The sequence below is a fragment of the Artemia sp. Qi Xiang Cuo genome, chromosome 17 (genome assembly GCF_049724085.1).
Source record: "Artemia sp. Qi Xiang Cuo chromosome 17, ASM4972408v1, whole genome shotgun sequence".
NCBI classification, from domain to species: domain Eukaryota; kingdom Metazoa; phylum Arthropoda; class Branchiopoda; order Anostraca; family Artemiidae; genus Artemia; species Artemia sp. Qi Xiang Cuo.
In genome coordinates this window covers 50940506-50963700 of record NC_142810.1, presented here as the reverse complement: position 1 = coordinate 50963700, position 23195 = coordinate 50940506, and the positions used below count along the sequence as shown (strand labels likewise).

General features: G+C 36.4%; 1 protein-coding gene across 1 annotated transcript in view; it reads left to right on the top strand.

Annotated features, from left to right (window-relative positions):
- Positions 1–23195, top strand: part of ct (homeobox protein, cut) — a 251784-nt gene that overhangs the window by 79600 nt on the left and 148989 nt on the right. The window contains exon 5 of the mRNA XM_089102897.1: positions 6409–6686. Within this exon, the coding sequence (XP_088959023.1) occupies positions 6409–6686 (278 nt within the window). The remainder of the gene's footprint in view (positions 1–6408; positions 6687–23195) is intronic.

The window sequence follows — 23195 nt, the reverse complement described above, 5'->3', positions numbered from 1 at the left end:
ATATATATATATATATATATATATATATATATATATATATATATATATATATATATATATATATATATATATATATTCATACATATACATATATATATATATATATATATATAAATATAAATATATATATATATATATATATATATATATATATATATATACATATATATATATATCCATATACATATATATATATATATATATATATATATATATATATATATATATAATATATATATATATATATATATATATATATATATATATATATATATATATATATATATATATATATATATATATATATATATATATATATATATATATATATATATATATATATATATATATACATATATACAGAAGATATAAATTTGAAGAAAGAAAGTATCGTTTAGATTTATTAACTATATATATATATATATATATATATATATATATATATATATATATATATATATATATATATATATATATATATATATATATATATATATATATATATATATATATATATATATATATATATATATATATATATATATATATATATATATATATATATATATATATATATATATATATATATATATATATATATATATATATATATATATATATGTTAATAAATCTAAACGATACTTTAAAATTATAAGGAATATGCAAAATCGATTTCGGTTGGCGATAAAAATACAAAAAATTGGTCTGGCAGAGTTCCAGTGAATTGTTAGTAACCCTAGTGGCAGCACAAGATAAAGAAAAAAAAACTGGAAAGAAAAATTGACACATAACAACATTACAGGGAACTTGAAGAAGGGGGGGGGTATTAAAGACAATTTTTCCCCTCTGTTGCGGTGGGATATTAGGGGGATTATCTGGACCATCGCAATGAGACGGAAGACCTGGAAACAAAACAAATAGCAAAAGCAATTTTAAGTTTTGTTCATTGCTTTCCTGTCAACGACGGCGCTTTATTGTCCAGACAAAATTACGGCCATTATTCACGGTGTAGATTCCAATCGCAACCCAATCAATACGAGCTTCCTCTCTCATCATCAGCACACCTGTTAATTCTTTTAATTAACTCAGCTCCTACTAAAATTGTTAAAAACGTCTTTAATAATAGTTATACTGCTGACTTCCTCTTATATCTATGACGAATCATCAAAGAAATTGAAATGAAATGATTCCGGTGTAAAATCCGATTATTTTTCGCATGAGCACTTGTCATGCCTAAAGGCCTTAAGTCACATTTATCACACATCTGAGATATTTCCCAAAAACCGTTTATTGAATGGGACTAACAGATTTTGCCTTGCTGATTAATTCTTTGAGAACAGCTTTGCTATAGGTCTTCGGCTATATCGCAATATGTGTAAATGTTACTTGTGGCCCATAGGTGCTAATCAGGGGGGAGATTAGATTTTGGAAAATATCTTTTTTGGCTATTTTCATTGAAAAACGGCTTTTTAAAATTTTCATTGAAAAATTGCTCCTACCCCCCCCCCCCCTAGATTTTGTGAAATATATTTTGCCCCATCCTCCTATAATTTACAGAACAATAATAAACAACATTGAATACAAAGAGTTCAATTTTCCTTATTCCACTAAAAACCGAGGGGGTAGTGACTTCCCGTCACCTGTTGTACGTTTCAGAACGGTAATTTGTGGAGAAGAGTTCCCCCACGGTGGGTACAGTTCCACCACCCTTGACATAGTCCCCAAAACGCTTGACACACTCTCCGAGACGCTTGGCACAATTCCACGCTTGGTACGCGCCACATGATGTACATTTTTTCTGAGAGAGAGTGACCCCTCGCTGAAAATATTAGAAATTATTGGCCCCTGTAAGTTGGGTTACCTATATTAAGGCTCTTTTATTATTTCACTATTCTGTCTAAGAAGTTTGCTGCAAAAGAAGCCTGGTGTGAAGTTTGGCCCTTTTTTATTGACTCTAGATGCATATGGAAAATTCGCCCCTACGTAGAAAGTTCGCCCCTATTCGCATGTAAATAAATTGGCCCTATCGTATTCTTCACAGAAAGTCCGAATGTTACAACCGCTTCGCTGTTATTTTTCCGATACTTTTGAAGTTCAAAGGTTGCATTCTGCGGTAACTTATTGTGACTACAATTAAAGGACAATATTTGAAAAAAAGAAGCATAAATTTGAGTAAACCTAAAAAAACAATTATAAAGATTTTCTGAAATCATACTAGGTTTAATTGCTAAATGAGATGGTAGAAATACACAAAAGGCGTTTTGCTTCGAGCCACTGAAGTCTCATGACGGTTTAATTCTTCCGTGCTTCCTTTGATCATGTTATGATTCTTGTAGGATCTCCAGATATTCGACGTTTACTGCACTGCCCCTCCCCCGCATGACAAAAATTAGTATGATGGCCTCTGGTTAAAGCCTCTGGATAAAGATTAAATTAGCCTTTGGAATTAGCCTCTAAAAATTAGAGGAATTAGCCTCTGGAATTAGCCTCTGGATAAAGCTAGTGGAAATTAATGAAAGATAAACGGTAAATTTTTCGTTATCCGTATTATTGACTTACGAATAAAGTAAATATACCACTCGATGCCATTTTTTATGCTTTCCAAATATAATAATCATTTTTGTCGGAAATGGATTTTACCCCCATCCCCATATATACCAATTCAGGGTATATATTTGCACATTAGGGGGGTGGGGGAAAAGTTAACCTCTCATTTAAATCAGAAATGAAATCTACCCCCAATCCCCTAATGTGTAAATATATACCCTGAATTGGTATATATAGGGGGGGGGGGGGGGGGTTAAAATTCATTTCCGACAAAAAGGATTATTATATTTGGAAATAGCATAAAAAAGGCGACGAGTGGTATGTTTAATTTATTCGTAAGTCAATAATGTGAATAACGAAAAATTTACCAGACAAACAACACCTATTAAATTCAAGGATGAATATCGGGAGAGGGTTTGGAACTGCCTTCCGTAATCTCTAGAGTACTTTCATGTGGCAACACTTCCTAGATACTACAGAAATAGCTAGTTTTGCGTGAGTTTTTTAACGCTCAAAAATTTAATGCCCACAAAAGCGCTCACAATTTTTTTGCTGGCACAGTTTAATTTAATTTGCTGGCACAATTAATTTGCTGACACAATTTAATTTGCTGGCAAATTTAGTACTTTAGAATGTTTTTTAGCGTAATTTATATGCCTTTCATGACTTTTTTTCCTCCTGATGATGTGTATAAAGGGTAGTCACGGCGACTTAAAAGTTCATAAAAGGCTCCTCCAAGTAAAAGTTTAGTCCCTTCCCCGGATATAATTTCTAGGCACGGTATTTTACTAAAATAAATATATTTATAAGTCATGGAACTCCTAGCTCAACTGATCAAAGGCTGCTTATCGACAAGGTCGCTGCTTTAATTTGTGAAACCTGCTAGCTTACTGATAAAAAAGAACTGCAAAAAATCTACCAAATAAAAAAAAAAATGTAAAAGCTTCCTTTGCTTCAAATCTAGCTTTCAGGAAAAGTAGAAAAAAAATGCTGCTTCCTTTGCATTCAAGACACACTTCCATTTTGGAAAGTTGTATCATTTTGGGTACTGCCTGTGGAAACTCTGTTTACTAATTTTTTTGCATGCTTAAATTTGACTGCCACTTTTACATTTAAATTGTAATCATAACTTGCTATTTTGGGGAAAAAATTAAATGTTACAAATGTTTAACTGTGGCAACCCTGCTTACCGACTTTTTTTGCATGCTTAAACTATTCTGGAACTTTAACATTTAAATTTTGAAGCTGATTTACTAAATCGTTTCTCTTTGATACCTTGGGTTGGAAGTCGGCAAGTAGCCATGGGAGGCTTTTCGGCCCAGTTCCTCCCCCCCCCCCCCCCGAAGACTCATATTTTATGGAAAACATTTCTACGATTTGCTGTACCTACGTTTAATTTATTGTTTGTTGTTTCTTATTTTCTAAATTGTCCTCTATCCTCGGAACATAAAATTTTATACGGCCTAGCGGGTTTCCTATATGGTAATACCAGTTTAGCCTAATATAAATATGTGTTAGTTTTTTTTAAGACTATTTTTTTGGGATCTCTTCATTTGGGGAAGAATGAATTAAAAAAAGGGATAAATATGTGAAAACCATAGGAGACTATGAGGAAACCCGAGAGGTTGCCCAATTTTTGCTACCTTGTTACTTCTTGGAGTGCCATGTCTGCTGCAGAGTCCCAACACTTCATTTAACACACTTTTGCCATGCTTGGCACATGCCCCCTCTGTCGTTTCTAAAAATCGACGCCCCTCGGGAAAATCTTAAAGGTAGCGATGTTTAGAGGGGACAGGACACAAAACCCTCCCCCATCACTGCAAATATACCAATACTAGCATAAATAACAAAGATAAAGAAATAAACCTTTATTTGTCAAATAAGGAAAAATTGAGTATGCTCAAATAAGCAAAAGCGGTTTACCAATTCATTTTACATACTTAATAGAGTTGGAGTCGTAAAAACCCTGCTGAAATAACAGTTAATGTTTTTTCTTAATTACCGCAATTTCCATGAATGGAGTCTCCTTTGTTAATTTATTTCCGTATGACTAACTGCCATTGGTGCGACAAAACAACCGCAAAAATCGGCGTTCTGATCAAACAGTCGTCTCTAATTGTAACAATAAATTATAAATATTAGAGGCGACCTGGGAGCTAATATTTATGGTGAAAGGATTGAAGAACCTGTTTTGGGAATTACTTGAAACATACATGTGCAAAACTATAGTTTGAAGAGGGTACGGTACACTCATACGCAGAAGGGAGGACTAGATCGTGCAAATCTCACGAGCTATGCCTTTTTTGTTTCAAATTTTTCCCCCTAGGTTTTTGATGAATCGACTTTTTTTTCGTGCTGGGAAGAATTTTTCCTCTCCCCAAAAAAAGATGAAATAGTAGAACCTCGCAGAAATACCTCTGAAAAGGCGCATTTATACCCCCAAGCGACCCCCCACCCCCCAAAAAACTCTTGCGTACGTGCCCACCACTCAAGTTTCTTTTCTCTTTTTGTCACTCTTCCCCTCCTCTACCATTTATCTCTCTCTCTCTCTCTCTCTCTCTCTCTCTCTCTCTCTCTCTCTCTCTCTCTCTCTCTCTCTCTCTCTCTCTCTCTCTCTCTCTCTCTCTCTCTCTCTCTCTCTCTCTCTCTCTCTCTCTCTCTGTTGTAATGACCCCCCCTCCTTAAAGAATACTTCAGGTTTCACTTTCTTCCTGCAGTGAAGAATTTGACTTCCTCCCCCTCCAGAGAAAAAATAGCGGAGCCTCCCTAAATACCGCCATAAAGGTGCATTTATACTCCCAACCGCTGATTTTTATTACTCCTCCCCCAAAGAACTTCCTTTGCATGTACCCACTGTTCAAGTTTTTTTTTTTCTCACTCTCCTCCACCATTTCTTTTGTTATAATGACCTCCCCCCCTCTTAATGCATATTGTAGGTGCCGGAAAAAAAAATACTTTTCCGAAAATGTACATTTATGCTCCCAGACATTTATTTATTTTTTATTATCCCACCCTCCAAAACAAAATTCCTACGTATGTCCCCCCTTAGCCTACATGTTCTCTCGGGAAAACCTTCAGGAAATAAAATAAAAGTCTAAGTTAGTAATTAAGCTATTGTCATCATACCTCTTCCAAGTTGGTAACTTCGGTTCACTTCAGTTGTTTAAATTTCTTTTTTGTCTCTCTCCTCCACCATTTCTCTCTCTCTCTTTGTTATAATGATCCGAAAATTTAGCATGCCAAAAAGAACATTCCTTAAAAAATTTATTTATGCTCCCACGCGTTTATTTTTTAGTCTCCTCCGACAATTCCCTCCGTACCCCCTTAGCCTACCTTTTTTTTTTTTGAGAAAATCTTTATGCAACAAAATAAAAAGTCAAAGTTTGTATTTAAGCTACTATGATCTCTCTTCTTGCCTCTTTCAGGCGGCTAACTTACATTCACTTCAGTTGTTTAAATTTCTTCTTTCTCTTTTTTTTTCATCCCTCTCCCCTTCTTCCACCTTTCTCTCTCTCCCGTCAGTGGCGTAATTTCATCAAAATCCTGGGGGGGGGGCAAAGTTGGAGCCAATTTTCCCAGATTAATTGAAAATGACAGTGACAACTGAAAATTAGCCATATATTACCATAAAGGGAATGATATACTAAAAAAACTGACCTGTTTCTCTAGATATTTGAATTATGCAGGCTTATCTTAGTTTTAACAATATTTTTTTGCAGAAACTAAACTTCAGTTGGGGGGGGGGCAAACTTGGGTCTGGAGGGAGCGTTTCCCCCCTGCCCCATAGCAAATTACGCCCCTTTCTCCCGTTATAATGGCATTAGCTTGTTAAGTTTGTCAATGTTCTTTATTTTATTTTAGGTTTTACGCGCGTTTAAAAGAAGTATCGAAACATCAACTGCCAACGAATTAACCAAATCAAATGACTCTTTACCTGACGTGAAAATGAAATCAGAAAAAAATGATGAAAAAGATGAAGGACGGTGGTGTGAAAAGCAAGAATGGCAAGAAAAGCAAAATATTTTACCATGGCTGGACGAAAGATTACCCCCCTTAGGAGAGGGAATATCATCCTTGTTGGTTAAAAGTAATCCTCTGGAAGCTAGATTGCATGAGATGTTGCATCGAACGATGGACAGGTCAGTTTTTTTTTATGTATTCTATAAACGTAAGATCCAGATGTACCTTTAGAGGCATCCACAAATCTTCGCCAAACTATCCTTGGGGAGAAGCTGAGTAAATATGTTCAATGTAGAAGTCGCAACACAGGTCAATGTCATATGTACGCTTTAACGTGTTTTTAACATCAACCTGGCTTTTAACTTCCAACTGGTTGCTTTTTCTTTGCCGATCCACCCTTTGACAACAGCTTAGAAAACTTTTTTTGAATTTGCTTTGTTTTGTTTTCTTATTCATTTAATTATTTATTTTGCCTGTCTTGTTAATTTATGTATTCTATAAACGTAAGATCCAGATGCACCTTTAGAGGCATCCACAAATCTTCGCCAAACTATCCTTGGGGAGAAGTTGAGTAAATATGTTCAATGTTGAAGTCGCAACAGGTCATTGTCATATGTACGCTTTAGCGTGTTTTTGACATCAAACTGACTTTTAACTTCCAACTGGTTGTTTTTTCTATGCCGATCCACCCTTTGACAACAGCTTAGAAAACTTTTTTTGAATTTGCTTTGTTTTGTTTTCTTATTCATTTAATTATTTATTTTGCCTGTCTTGGTAATTTATGTATTCTATAAACGTAAGATCCAGATGCACCTTTAGAGATATCCACAAATCTTCGCTAAACTATCCTTGGGGAGAAGTTGAGTAAATATGTTCAATGTTGAAGTCGCAACACAGGTCATTGTCATATGTACGCTTTAACGTGTTTTTCACATCAACTTGACTTTTAACTTCCAACTGGTTGCTTTTTTTTTGCCGATCCACCCTTTGACAACAGCTTAGAAAACTTTTTGAATTTGTTTTGTTTTGTTTTTTTATTCTTTTAATTATTTATTTTGCCTGTCTTGGTAATTTATGATTGATTTATTTTAGTGAAATACTCCTCGTGAGTTACAAAAAAAAACTTTAAAAAATATAACACAAATTTGTTACCCGCTTTGACCCCATCATCCTGGATACGACCCTAATTTAGCCCTTACTCTTTTCCGCATGAAGAAAAGCTATTAAAGATCTTTTCGTGTAACGCCACAAAAATATACCCTCCTATAAGCCTACTTGGCATACTGTAAAGGGCATGAGAAACTCATAAGCGCGGAAACTGGTGCTAGTGTAGTTGTATAAAAATGTCATATACGACCCTTAGGCACTACAACGACAATATACTTCATATGCTTCTTGATGATGATGATGTTATTCTTCTTACATTTCTTTAGTATTAGGTTATGCTTATCCCAAAATCCTAACCTCAGGACTGAAATACCTACAACCTGGGGAAAATTCCAAGGAGAAGCAGTCATAGAATGGCCAGAAAAAATACCCATTACTTTTTCGGAGAAACTTCTGAAAATCAAAGCGCAAAAAATCTTTAAGGCCAGGGCTGAATCCAGGTTTTTTTTCTGAGGGTACCAAATATACTTAAAAAAGTGCAACAAAAATTTATTGCTTGGATTGAACCCCCCTTCCTGGATGCAGCCCTTATTTTGGTATTGATACTAAATATTTTATTCATGTAATGCCATTGGCTCCAGTGTCGGAAAGGAAAATTCCTAGCGCCATCTGGCAGTGGGAGATCTCTCTTTAGACAACTGCTGCATGCCTTTCTTTTCATTTACTTTAAAATGTAGGAGCGGAAAAAGAAAGCGCACTTTTGTCGCTAATAGACATACCAACTTAAAGTCCATAAGCTTACTTACCCTGTAAAGGTTATTTCTAACTTACCTAGGCCTATTTTGCGCTGACTGAATTTTGACTTAATGGCTCTGAAAATCCAAAAAAGGTAGTAGACCTAAGGAACGATATGTCCGATTTCTCGGTATTCTTCTCGATGAAAACCTTTCATTTAAGCATCATTAAGGACTAAGGACTAATTAAGGACTAATTAAGGACATCATTTAAGGACTAATTAATATGAAGATCTCAAGGAGTCTTGGAATTTTGAGGAAGCTAAAACACATTTTTCCTAGATAAGTTTTAAAAATTCTGTTCCATTGCTTAGCTCAGTCCTACGTCTCTTATTGCCCTACAATATGGATCTCAACCTTCTCTTCTTTTTTGAAACCACTTTTTAAGTTATACAATAAGGCAAGAAGGCTTATACAGGAAACAAATTGTTCTACAACTAACCCAACTAGCCTATTACTTGATTTGCAGTCTCTCTACACTCTTTTCGTGCGCGTCTTTCACTTTTCATCAAATTCATGGTGATGTTCCCACAGCCCTTCAAACTACTCCTTCTTTCGTCACTGATAGGTCTTTGCATCATCTTCGCAATTCAAGGACTCCATCTGTGAGGTCTGACTTTAATCCATTAACTGCTTGTCATATCGTTTGGAATAGCCTACCTGAGTCAGCTCAAGAATGTCACTCCTTTGGTACTTTCAAAAGAATCTTAAGAAATTTTTAATGCCTTGATTTTTCATGTTTAAATATATTTTTGTTAATTTTTAGTATTATTATTTGGGGGGGGGGGTGACACTAGCCTGGGTTGGAAACATTTGTTGTGAGGGGTTTCGAGTTTGTTTAATATTTTTTTGTGGTTTGGTTTCAAATATATATTTGGTTTATTTTATTGGATTGTCTTACATCCTTTTTTTTGGGGGGGGGGGTCTCATAAAATCGCTTTGTCTTTGGGTTTTTTAATTATTGTTTTTTTCTCTTCTTTGTTTTGTTTTGTGTGTGTGTGTTGAGTCTTTGAAAGGTTGAAATGCAATGCATTATATTGAAAATACTTGTATTTGTTTCATTTTTGTTTCTCCCCTGTTTTTTTTCCTGGCCATAGAGCCTTACGGGGGAGTTTATATTGAATTGTATTTTTTTGTGTTTATTAATTGAATAAATTGATTGATTGATTGATTGACCTACAGAGACATTTTAGGTTCAATCCTGCATAATTGGTTTTTATACGGGGGCGTAATTTCGTCTATATCTGAGGGGGGGGGGGTCGTAGCCAATTTTCCCAAATCAAGTGAAAATGACAGTAAAAACAAAAAAAGATAATCCGTTTGTTACCATAAAGGTACTATTTAGACCTTTAAAAGTACTATAAAGTACTATAAATATGTACTAAAAACTGATTTGTTCCTGTTCATGCTTGAATTATGCAGGTTTATCTAAATTTCATGGGGGGAGGGGCAGGACAGTATCCAAGATTTTGTTCGGGGGTTATTTCTGTTCGGAGGGGGGGTACAGAAAAATCTTTACAAAACGCAGCAAAATTTTTTTATATATAATTTTGTTGCATTTTTACGGGTTAGACAAAAATCGGAGGGTCTCGGTTCAAACCGGGTACCCCCCCCCTGGATAAAGCCCTGGAAGGGAGGTAGTTTCATTGAACAATTGGAAAAAGTGCAATGTTTTTCCTTCTCGATTTTCAAAAATACATTCCCCCCTCCCCCACCCCCACCCCAAAAAATGCTCGTGAATTGTCGCCGCTGTGTAGATGTATTTGGGTTTTTTCTAAAAAAAAATGCTGGTAATAAAACGACCGCAATCCACAAAATCGCTTAGGTTCTCTGCAAAATGCAGCATGTGGGAACTAAGCGTTAAATCGCCGAAGATCCAGCTCTTACGCGTTTCTTCTTCTCTGGTATACCGAAACAACCGCTGGCTAAAGAACAACAAAAAGTTGTCTCGAAGACCCGCTTGCCACTTTCTTTAGCGATTATATTGTCGAACTGACTGGCAATTATGATAGTTTTATGTGTGAACTGATACAACCGTATTCTGTCATTGACATGACATTTATAAATTTATAAACATGACATTTAAAAATGTTATGTTTTTTGGTCGGCTCGTGGGAACTTTTTTTTCAAATTATTTCGATTGCGGTTAAGGATTTTGAACTACACGTTTTTCTAATAATCAATTTCTTTCTCTTAATTTTCCAACAAAAAATGCTTATCTAATGTGTTCAGTTGCCCTGTTACCTCAATCAGCAATTATGTGGCTAATTAAAGGTTAATTATGAAGCTGATTCTGACATGCGAAAGATAAGTCCAAGATTTATTTACACCATTAAAATATTGCAATTTTTGGGATTTTATTGTAATTTGTATGATATTTTATTGTTTTTTGCCGTTAATAAGCTTAAGTCATATAAATTTACCGCGTTAGGCTATTCTTTCCCATCTAGTCAGTTTACTTTTCCAGTAAAGGGAAGATTCAGTAGCAAAATAACTATCCCATATTGACCTCTTCATTTGACTCTCAAGCACTCCTCGGAGGAGGGTATTCGTATCATATTCGTTAGCAGCATAGTCGATTTGTATTGGAGCCGTCACTATTGTTCTTGAATGGAATTGATCGGAGTCCGTCACCTTTTATGCTTCTACATCTCTGACTGAACTTGTTATTCAACTGCTCGACCATATTAACCCAAAAACCCGTGACAGGTGCGTACGTTGGCTTTGGGGACTTTGAATAATTCAAGACACTCAGTAACAAACTAACCTCGCGTTCAATGTGGCTTAACACAATCGATGACTATTAGCTATATTGAACGTGGGGTAAGTTATACAGAAATCAACGGCAAATGGTAATAAGCCTGATATTAAGGCGAGTGGAAGGGGCAATAGCCCACACTGTAAAAAGAAAGATTAACTTTACTTCCCCTATGTTTTTGCCCTCCTTTGTCTTATTGTTTATTTAAAATCTGGTTATTGTCATTTTAATGAAGGCATTAGTAGCTATTAACACAGTAAGTCTGCTCTAATTTCTTACCATCAGAATTGTTCATTTTGAAACCCCTCCCCCTATAGGCAATGAATTTGACCTTTTCACATGCAGAAAATGATCTGCGTAACACAGGTCATCGATCCGCGTTATGAATTTCGGATTCTTTACCTTCCGCCGGGAGTACTATGAGTGGCCAGGTAGAAGTCACGTGATGCCTCCCATGTTCTTCCCCCAGATTTGTCCTGGTACCCATTTAGAGCTGGGTCGACTCTGGGCAAGCTTACAGAGTCATACTGTTGATCCCCTTTGAAACCAAATGATCAGCAACACCAGGACGCTTACCTCTGCCCTTACCGACACTGGATTGCAAGTCCAGTGCGCAAACCATTCGGCTTGTACGGCTCATAGTGTGCCAATTTCGAGCTTAATAGTAAGTTTGCACAATTTTTTCATAGGGCAGTGTACTAGAAAAACCATCTTGCCCGTCGTCCACAGGGGCAAAGAGCGTAATGAGAACCATTCGATAATAGGCTAGTCCTGTTTGGCTACAGTTCGGGCCGATCCTATTAAGGCCCGACATAATTGTCATTTCATTTCTGTCTTTCTGTGAACCTTCCTGCCTTTCGAGAAAAGTTGAAAGCTGCATTTCTGTACTTCATTGGTAATGTTAAAATTGATAGCATCAAGCCACGTTAGGGTACGTGCGTTGAAGTTATGCTGAAGGTGCGTTGAAATGTCAGGCATGTGCTTCGTTGAAGGGCAGCCTGAGCTTAAGGATTTTTCCCGCAACATTTTGTAATCATCTTTTATTTAGCTTCTTTTGCAGCTTAGATGAATTTACCCTCCCCCTCCCATGAACGAATTCCTCCGTGAATGCCTCTTACCAAGAATATAATTGTGCCAAAATGTACCACTCATTATGCAAAAGCAGAATATCATTTTTTCTAACACAAACGGACGCTATTCAGCGTCCGTTTTTTTTCTAACACATTATCATTTTTTCTAACACAACAAAGCGCTGCGTAGTAGACAACAACAAAGCGCTGCGTAGTAGATAACAACAAAATGCTGGATCTTCAAATCAGTTCTGCCAGTTGAAAGCAACCACCCATTAGCCACATTTGAGGAGGCTTCGTATTGAATTTTTCGGTAAACATTGGGGTAATTGAAATCTTTTTTTGTTGTTGTTGTTATTTCCAAAGTGTTGAGACTGAATAATACAGAATCAACGGCTAAAATGTTTTTTTTTTGGGTGCCAAGTGAGCAGCGCAATTTTGCCACATATAGCACAGTTCTGCCATGCTGGTGCACTTACACCTTGATTGGTATGCGCCACTTGATGTACGTGATTTTTGAAAATGAGCGCCCCCTCGGATTTTCTATTATTGGGTACTGACCTGTAAAGTATTTAAAGAGTTAGGGACCTTAGAGATTTCACTTTTCTCCAGCAATTTCGTGAGATTTTCAAAAACTTATAAACTCAAAAACTCCGAAAATACTTTTCAGTCCCGCAAAGGGGGTGGTAAATATTTGCTTTTGTTTTTCATTATTAACAAATTCGCATAAATTGACACTAGCCCCTACATTAATAAACCCTCAATTACATTAATCCAACCATTACATTACTTGGACGTTATCCAACTCTTACCTCATCATCGATGGAACGACCAATAGGGATCCGTTGCCTACCACTCTTCTGGAGGAGTCCAGCACCAAATGCAATAGGGAAGTTGCTCTTGTCTCATTCGAGTCATGTGACCTCAGTTTAAACTTGTAAGACAAGCCCTTTCAGACCTAACCACACCTTCTAAGTCGTACTCGTACTTCCTTGGTTATTTGTGGTTACTTGGTGAGATTAAGCCTGATATGGGTGGTAGGTACTCTATCACCCCAACAAATCGCAAGTATTCTTCGAAGGCAATTGTTCTCAAACCCAAGTGACCATCTCATTTGAGTAACAACATTTGGGCTTTTGAGTTTACATCGATTGTTCTATATACATTGGTTGGATTTTACAATCGATTGAACATTTTTTTGAAAATGAGAGCCTCCAGTTATCTCAATTTTTACCAACTTAAATTAGCATGATTTCCAGAGTGTTTTTTTTTTTTTTTTTGGAAAAATTGTGCCTTCTAAGCGCTGTTGCTGTAAAAAAAAGTTTTTTTGCTTTTATGACTGCGCTGTCCCATACCAAGCAACTGGTAAGACAAGTTTAACCTACCGCTGAATAGGACAAATCCAACAAAGTTTGTATTAATTTATGTCTGGATTTAATGCCAACGGTCTTTGGTTGATCAGCCAACTCTTCGTGTCGTCATCTCTAAATAATGGCTACGTAAGGTCGAACATACGCATGCTTCTCCACCGCGTTTTATTCCCCTCAAGTAGTAGTAGACATGGCTAAAGAGTAGAAATTCCTGCGAAGGTTGACGGAGAGCTTTTCAAACGGTGCGTGGTGACGAACTGCTACCTACAACTAAATTAAATCAACATACAAGCATATCACAATGGTATATGTAATGTTTATATATATATATATATATATATATATATATATATATATATATATATATATATATATATATATATATATATATATATATATATATATATATAAAATTCTGTGTAACTGCGGGCTAACGGAGAAGCATGCGGAGCGTACACAGCTGTGTTGACCCCAGCTGGTTTGGTGCTGCACCATTAGGAGTTGTGGTAGTAGAACTCCTTAGTGCCGTGTAATGAAAACCCCTACAAAGGGGCAGCGGCGGATCCAGGAGGAGGGCAAGGGGGTGCGCGCCCCCCTAATGTAGTCTAAAGTAGTATAATTTACTTAATTAACGCAATTTTGCGTTAAATAAACTTGCTCCTGACGCAAGTTTATCGGATGAACCTATTTTGCCCCCCCCCCTAAAAAAATCCTGGATCCGCCCCTGCACAGGGGTTTTTGTCTATGGTATAATATTCAAATCCATTAGAAGCTCTAGCCCCACTATCTCTTCCAATGCCGACTTCTGCGTGAAATTGCCAATAACTATTAAGCATAGCTGTTACAGTACGTCCCATCAGCAATAAGGTGTTGCAAAACATGATGATAAGGGTATCATATTGAAATATATAAGAACCATAAGCCCCTCTCTGCCCTCTGGTAAAGAATCCTGAAAGGAATGATAGAACTGATGAAGCTAATTGCTGCTGTAACGCAGCCGATTATAGTAGATAATTTGCGATCCCAAAAAATTATGATTTGTTTAAAGGTTCATCAAGACGGTCCAACTGTCCGATGATATTCAGCTTTAATCGTATAATACTCGAACTAGTAAGATATTTAATCCTTCTCCGTACCCTCCAAGGGAGTGCTGACTTCCCACCACCTGGTTTATTTCTTGAATTGCAACGTATGTTGCACAGTTCTGCAACGCTCGGCACAGTCCTCCAAACACTTAGCACACCCCCAAAAACACTTGGCACAGTCCTACCACGCTTTGCATGTGCCACATGGGGTATATGATTTCTGAGAGAGTGACTCTCCCTACTCTCTGGTAAAATTACTTTCCAATTTTGATATTAATGAGTTAGCTTATAGTTGTGATACAACATATCCCAATAATTTGTTTGAAAATTGATCAAGATGGTGAAGATTTCAGATTCTACAAGAAGTGTAATCCCCTTTGTGCCCTATAAGGAATGTTTCTGAACAAAATCGTATTAACTATTAAGCTAAGAAGTTTGACCCCCCCCCCCTCCGAAAATTTTGTCTGATTCGTAAAAATGTAACATAATGCGTGTAAACAAATTTTGATTCTTTTTGTAACGTTTTTTTTTTCGTTTTTTTTTGCCGACCTTAGAAAGTCGGTTTTAAACAACACAAATAAATTTAGGATCACAAGTACAATCCCCTCAAGTGCTAGACACCCCTCCCCCTCCTAGAACAACAATTTTTGGAAATTTTGCTGAGTACGCCGATGCTCCCTTTCGTTGTCCTAGCCTTTATTTCATAGCCGATGATACCCATTACTTTTATTTCTGTACAATAATTTATTTGAGAATTGATTAAATTGTCAAGTGGATCGAGATAATCATGTTGCCAAATGATGTTGAGCTATGGCTTGGTAATTAGAAGTTAGAGGCCCTCAATGCCCTCTGATGAAAACTCCTGCACGAAATTGCAGTTGATGATTAAGCTTACAGCTGTTGCATTACACCTGATCACAGTGATTTAGTTGATCAAATGGGTCAATGATCGAATCTTCAGGTGACAATCAGCTGTAGTTGCATGAAATTTATTTGCAGTATCAGCTCCTCTGTGTCTTATGATGAGAACTTCTGCACGAAATTGATATTAATTATTCAGCTTAGTTGCTGCAATACACCCAATTCTGATGATTTATTTGAAAGTTGTTCACGTTGATGAAGATGATCAGACTGCCTGATGACATTCAGCTATAATGAAATGGTCTTCAAATACAAAAGGAGTTGAGCCCCTCCATGCTCTCTGACGGGAACTTCTGCACAAAATTGATATTAATTATTCAACTTAGTTGTTGCAATACACCCAATTCTGATGATTTATTTCAAAGTTGTTCACGCTGATGAAGATGATCAGACTGCCTGATGACATTCAGCTATAATGAAATGGTCTTCAAATACAAAAGGAGTTGAGCCCCTCCATGCCCTCTGACGAGAACTTCTGCACGAAACTGAAACTAATTGTTCAGCTTAGTTGTTGCAATACTTCCAATTTCGATGATTTATTTGAAAGCTAAAATACCCTCTAATGGTTTTCTATTATTGCTTAGCCTGAGGACTAATAAGCCTTTTTTTAAGTGCCACAATATCTTCGTCAATTTTCAGCTATTGTATCCTGTATTGCATATTTTCTCTCAATACTTAGCTGCCTACCATGTAAATCAATAATTACTGGGTATTCTTCGCTACGGTCGGGTTATTTCCTTCTCAGTAATAACCAACCCATGGGGTTTAACAAGGCTTTTTGTATTTCATATGATTTGTTACAATATTACCTCATCGGCAGAGCCTTTGGGTAGCAGAAAATTATGACAGGTTATATATATACCCGTAGTGGTGCCTTGGTGGGTACTCATTGTATGCCGGAAACTCCGTCTGGCTACTGTATGCGTTTTAGATTTGAAAGTTGGCAATTAATTTCATAGTTTTGTATCTTTATAGTCCATAATTCGTTTATAACGTATCGTCAGTTGGAAATAATAATTAATCTCGCTGTATACCCGATTTGTTTTAGGAAAATTGCGATATATGTGCATCGTCGCTAAACGCTTCCCAGAAGACCATTTCCAAAATGACGCTTATTTTTTCCGACTTTTTCTAGTTACTAAGTTGGTATAGTTTACTGAGTTGTCATATTACTTAGTTACAAAGTTGGATTTCCAGATAAATTTTTATTGTTCAAAAATTTATGGCTTTCTACGCAACCCTGTTAAAACTTGGTCTTCAGGAGCATGGTTTTACAAATTTGCCCCCTCCCCCACACATGGAAGTGAAAAAGTGTTTCTTAAATATAGCCCTCATCTGATTATAATTTCTTAAAACCTTTTTTTGAAGTTGGCCCCTTAACTAGTAACAATTATTTGAAACAGATCTAGATTCAGCTGAAAGTTCAAGTCATTAAGGCTTTCAAACATGGTCAAAAGCTTTTGACAGCCCTTTTCTTCTGCTTCTCCGTATTACTATTTGTATTATTCATTTTATGCTTCTTGGCGATCCTGGGGGACGCGAGGTTATGCACGAACTGAAGTATTTGATATTTTTAAGTCTTAATAAGTTTATGTCATCAGATAATTCCGTGTATAATTCTGTTGTATACAGACCACACTGTATACAAAGCTGGTTTCTAAAATCATTCTTCAAATTTTCAACCATCTCTCTAAAAAAAATTATGTATATTTTTACACAGCCCCATTAAGAGTTATGTAGTCAAGAGGATGATCTTAGATATGTCCCCCTTCCCCCTGAAACATGAAAAATATTCCTTTAATATTACCCGCTTCCGACTATACAATTTGCATTATTCGCTTTTATATTTGGTCATCCCCGTTAGAAGAAATTAGTCGTATCCTCCATAAACAGAATCTTGGCTACGTCGCTACCCATGTAAGCCCATAGTTTTCATTTTACAGGGGAGGGGGCACCCTAATTTATTTGTTAATTTAATTTACTTCCATTTGACATTTTAAGATTATTTTGCTCCATTTCCTGAGTTTTTAGGAGGGGTGCTCCAGGGGCACAATTCACCAGTGGCGGATCCATGGGGGCATGGGGGGGGGGGGGGTTCGTGGCCCCCCCCTAGCGTATTCTAAAGTAGTGTAATTTACTTAATTAACTCAAGTTTGCGTAAATTAAAGTTGCTCCTACCGCAAGTTTATCGAATCAACCTATTTTACACCCCCCCCCCCATTTTTTTTTTCGGATCAACGTATTTTGCACTCCCCCCCCCCAAAAAAAAGCCAATCCGCCCCTGCAATTCACTATGAGCCATGGGGGCAACTGCTCACTCAGACCCCAGTTTGCCCTCCCCCGCTGAAATTTAGTGCCTTCCAAAATCTTGTCAAAACTAAGATAGCCTGCATAATTCAAGTATCCACAGAAGTGGGTCAGTTTTCTTTAGTATATCTTTGTCTTTATGGTACTATTAAATAAAAAATATAAGTTTTTTCAACTGAAAGTAAGGAGCAACATTAAAACTTAAAACGAACAGAAATTATTACGTATATTAGGAGGTTCGCCCCCTCGTCAATACCTCGCTCTTTACGCTAAAGTTTTTTTTGTACTTTCAAAAAAAGCTATTTATTATAGACAGTGCAATAGCGCTGTATGTAATTTGCCCATTATGCTTAAAAACTAAATGTTGCTTTAAAATCAAACAGTTCGTGTTAATTAACTGTAAGTGAGGAGCGACCCGGCTCAATGGTAACCGAAACTCTAAAAAACGGATACAAATAGATACAAATAGATACATCAAAAGAATCAGATTTTAATTCTGATTTCAAATATATAAGTTTCATCGAGTTTAGTCTTACCCATCAAAAGTTAAACGCCTGAGAAAATTTGGCTGATTTTAGAAAAAAGGGGGAAGGACCCCCTAAAAGTTATAGAACCTTAATGAAAATCACACCATCATATTTTCCAGATAAATTTTTATTGTTCAAAAATTTAGGGCTTTCTACGCAACCCTGTTAAAACTTGGTCTTCAGGAGCATGGTTTTACAAATTTGCCCCCTCCCCCACACATGGAAGTGAAAAAGTGTTTCTTAAATATAGCCCTCATCTGATTATAATTTCTTAAAATCTTTTTTTGAAGTTGGCCCCTTAACTAGTAACAATTATTTGAAACAGATCTAGATTCAGCTGAAAGTTCACGTCATTAAGGCTTTCAAACATGGTCAAAAGCTTTTGACAGCCCTTTTCTTCTGCTTCTCCATATTACTATTTGTACTATTCATTTTATGCTTCTTGACGATCCTGGGGGACGCGAGGTTATGCACGAACTGAAGTATTTGATATTTTTAAGTCTTAATAAGTTTATGTCATCAGATAATTCCGTGTATAATTCCGTTGTATACAGACCACACTGTATACAAAGCTGGTTTCTAAAATCATTCTTCAAATTTTCAACCATCTCTCTAAAAAAAATTATGTATATTTTTACACAGCCCCATTAAGAGTTATGTAGTCAAGAGGATGATCTTAGATATGTCCCCCTTCCCCCTGAAACATGAAAATATTCCTTTAATATTACCCGCTTCCGACTATACAATTTGCATTATTCGCTTTTATATTTGGTCATCCCCGTTAGAAGAAATTAGTCGTATCCTCCATAAACAGAATCTTGGCTACGTCTCTACCCATGTAAGCACATAGTTTTCATTTTACAGGGGAGGGGCACCCTAATTTATTTGTTAATTTAATTTACTTCCATTCGAAATTTTAAGATTATTTTGCTCCATTTCCTGAGTTTTTAGGAGGGGTGCTCCAGGGGCACAATTCACCAGTGGCGGATCCAGGGGGGCATGGGGGGGGGGGGTTCGTGGGCCCCCCCTAGCGTATTCTAAAGTAGTGTAATTTACTTAATTAACTCAAGTTTGCGTAAATTAAAGTTGCTCCTAACGCAAGTTTATCGAATCAACCTATTTTACGCCCCCCCCCCCCAATTTTTTTTTCGGATCAACGTATTTTGCACTCCCCCCCCAAAAAAAGCCAATCTGCCCCTGCAATTCACTATGAGCCATGGGGGCAACTGCTCACTCAGACCCCAGTTTGCCCTCCCCCGCTGAAATTTAGTGCCTTCCAAAATCTTGTCAAAACTAAGATAGCCTGCATAATTCAAGTATCCACAGAAGTGGGTCAGTTTTCTTTAGTATATCTTTGTCTTTATGGTACTATTAAATAAAAAATATAAGTTTTTTCAACTGAAAGTAAGGAGCAACATTAAAACTTAAAACGAACAGAAATTATTACGTATATTAGGAGGTTCGCCCCCTCGTCAATACCTCGCTCTTTACGCTAAAGTTTTTTTTGTACTTTCAAAAAAAGCTATTTATTATAGACAGTGCAATAGCGCTGTATGTAATTTGCCCATTATGCTTAAAAACTAAATGTTGCTTTAAAATCAAACAGTTCGTGGTAATTAACTGTAAGTGAGGAGCGACCCGGCTCAATGGTAAACGAAACTCTAAAAAACGGATACAAATAGATACAAATAGATACATCAAAAGAATCAGATTTTAATTCTGATTTCAAATATATAAGTTTCATCGAGTTTAGTCTTACCCATCAAAAGTTAAACGCCTGAGAAAATTTGGCTGATTTTAGAAAAAAGGGGGAAGGACCCCCTAAAAGTTATAGAACCTTAATGAAAATCACACCATCATATTTTCCAGATAAATTTTTATTGTTCAAAAATTTAGGGCTTTCTACGCAACCCTGTTAAAACTTGGTCTTCAGGAGCATGGTTTTACAAATTTGCCCCCTCCCCCACACATGGAAGTGAAAAAGTGTTTCTTAAATATAGCCCTCATCTGATTATAATTTCTTAAAATCTTTTTTTGAAGTTGGCCCCTTAACTAGTAACAATTATTTGAAACAGATCTAGATTCAGCTGAAAGTTCACGTCATTAAGGCTTTCAAACATGGTCAAAAGCTTTTGACAGCCCTTTTCTTCTGCTTCTCCATATTACTATTTGTACTATTCATTTTATGCTTCTTGACGATCCTGGGGGACGCGAGGTTATGCACGAACTGAAGTATTTGATATTTTTAAGTCTTAATAAGTTTATGTCATCAGATAATTCCGTGTATAATTCCGTTGTATACAGACCACACTGTATACAAAGCTGGTTTCTAAAATCATTCTTCAAATTTTCAACCATCTCTCTAAAAAAAATTATGTATATTTTTACACAGCCCCATTAAGAGTTATGTAGTCAAGAGGATGATCTTAGATATGTCCCCCTTCCCCCTGAAACATGAAAAATATTCCTTTAATATTACCCGCTTCCGACTATACAATTTGCATTATTCGCTTTTATATTTGGTCATCCCCGTTAGAAGAAATTAGTCGTATCCTCCATAAACAGAATCTTGGCTACGTCTCTACCCATGTAAGCACATAGTTTTCATTTTACAGGGGAGGGGGCACCCTAATTTATTTGTTAATTTAATTTACTTCCATTCGAAATTTTAAGATTATTTTGCTCCATTTCCTGAGTTTTTAGGAGGGGTGCTCCAGGGGCACAATTCACCAGTGGCGGATCCAGGGGGCATGGGGGGGGGGGGGGTTCGTGGGCCCCCCTAGCGTATTCTAAAGTAGTTTAATTTACTTAATTAACTCACGTTTGCGTAAATTAAAGTTGCTCCTAACGCAAGTTTATCGAATCAACCTATTTTACGCCCCCCCCCCCCCCAATTTTTTTTTCGGATCAACGTATTTTGCACTCCCCCCCCCCCAAAAAAAGCCAATCTGCCCCTGCAATTCACTATGAGCCATGGGGGCAACTGCTCACTCAGACCCCAGTTTGCCCTCCCCCGCTGAAATTTAGTGCCTTCCAAAATCTTGTCAAAACTAAGATAGCCTGCATAATTCAAGTATCCACAGAAGTGGGTCAGTTTTCTTTAGTATATCTTTGTCTTTATGGTACTATTAAATAAAAAATATAAGTTTTTTCAACTGAAAGTAAGGAGCAACATTAAAATTTAAAACGAACAGAAATTATTGCGTATATTAAGGGATTCACCCCCTCGTCAATACCTCGCTCTTTAGGCTAAAGTTTTTTTTGTACTTTCAAAAAAAGCTATTTATTATAGACAGTGCAATAGCGCTGTATGTAATTTGCCCATTATGCTTAAAAACTAAATGTTGCTTTAAAATCAAACAGTTCGTGGTAATTAACTGTAAGTGAGGAGCGACCCGGCTCATTGGTAACCGAAACTCTAAAAAACGGATACAAATAGATACAAATAGATACATCAAAAGAATCAGATTTTAATTCTGATTTCAAATATATAAGTTTCATCGAGTTTAGTCTTACCCATCAAAAGTTAAACGCCTGAGAAAATTTGGCTGATTTTAGAAAAAAGGGGGAAGGACCCCCTAAAAATTATAGAACCTTAATAAAAATCACACCATCATATTCAGCGTATCAGAGAACCCTACTGTAGAGGTTTCAAGCACCTATCTACAAATATGTGGAATTTTGCATTTTTTACCAGAAGAAAGATCACGGATGCGTGTTTATTTGTTTTTTTGTTGTTGTTTTTTTTTTACCAGGGAAGATCGTATCGACCCAGTGGCCCTAGAATATCGTGGGCGGGCTCATTGGAACAAAATTAAAAGTTATAGTGCCCTTTTTAAGTGACCAAAAAAAATGGAGGGTAACTATGCCCCCTCCCACGCTCATTTTTTCCCAAAGTCACCCGATCAAAATTTTGAGATAACCATTTTGTTCAACATGGTCCAAAATATGATAAATGTGTATCGTAAGATAACTTTATCCACAAAAGCCCCCTGGAGGAGGGCTGAAAGTTATGAAGTTTATCCAACATTAACATACAGTCTTGGTTAATGGGCAGTATACAGACGTTTCCAGGGGGGAATTTTTTCTGGTAGGGGGGGGGGGGTTCGGGGGTTTTGCGGGAGGATCTTTCCATGAAGGAAGTTTTCTTGGGGGAAGGGACATTGCTATGAAGAGGGCGCCGGATTTCCCAGCATTATTAAAGAAAAAGATAAGAAATTAAATAAAAAAAAACAAGTTTTTCAGGTGAAAGTAAGGAGCAGCATCAAAAATTAAAAAGGACAGAAAACATAACGTATGTAATTGGGTTCACCCCCTAGTCAATACACCGCTCTTTAAGCCAAAGATTTTTTAGTACTTTCATAAGAGCTATTTATTCTAATTAACGGCCTTTATGATTAAGCGGTCATTTTTTAAGAATCGGAACAAAATTCTAATTTTAGTTTAAAGAGCAAGGTATTGACTAGAGAGTGAACCCTCTAATATACGTATTAAAAATCCATGAATATAGAACTTCGTTACGTAAGTTAATTTGTAACTTACGTATAGTTATTACTAATAAAAACGTTCGTAAATAAAATTAAACAAGTTTCGAGAAAGCCATTTAACCAAAAAAAATAAAATTAATATGCAAATTTTGTTTTGATTATTCATGTACGGTGAGCCAAAATCAAAACCTGCATTAATCAAAAAACCTTCAAAAATTCAATAAAAAAACAAGTTTTTTTTAGCTGAAAGTAAGGAACGACG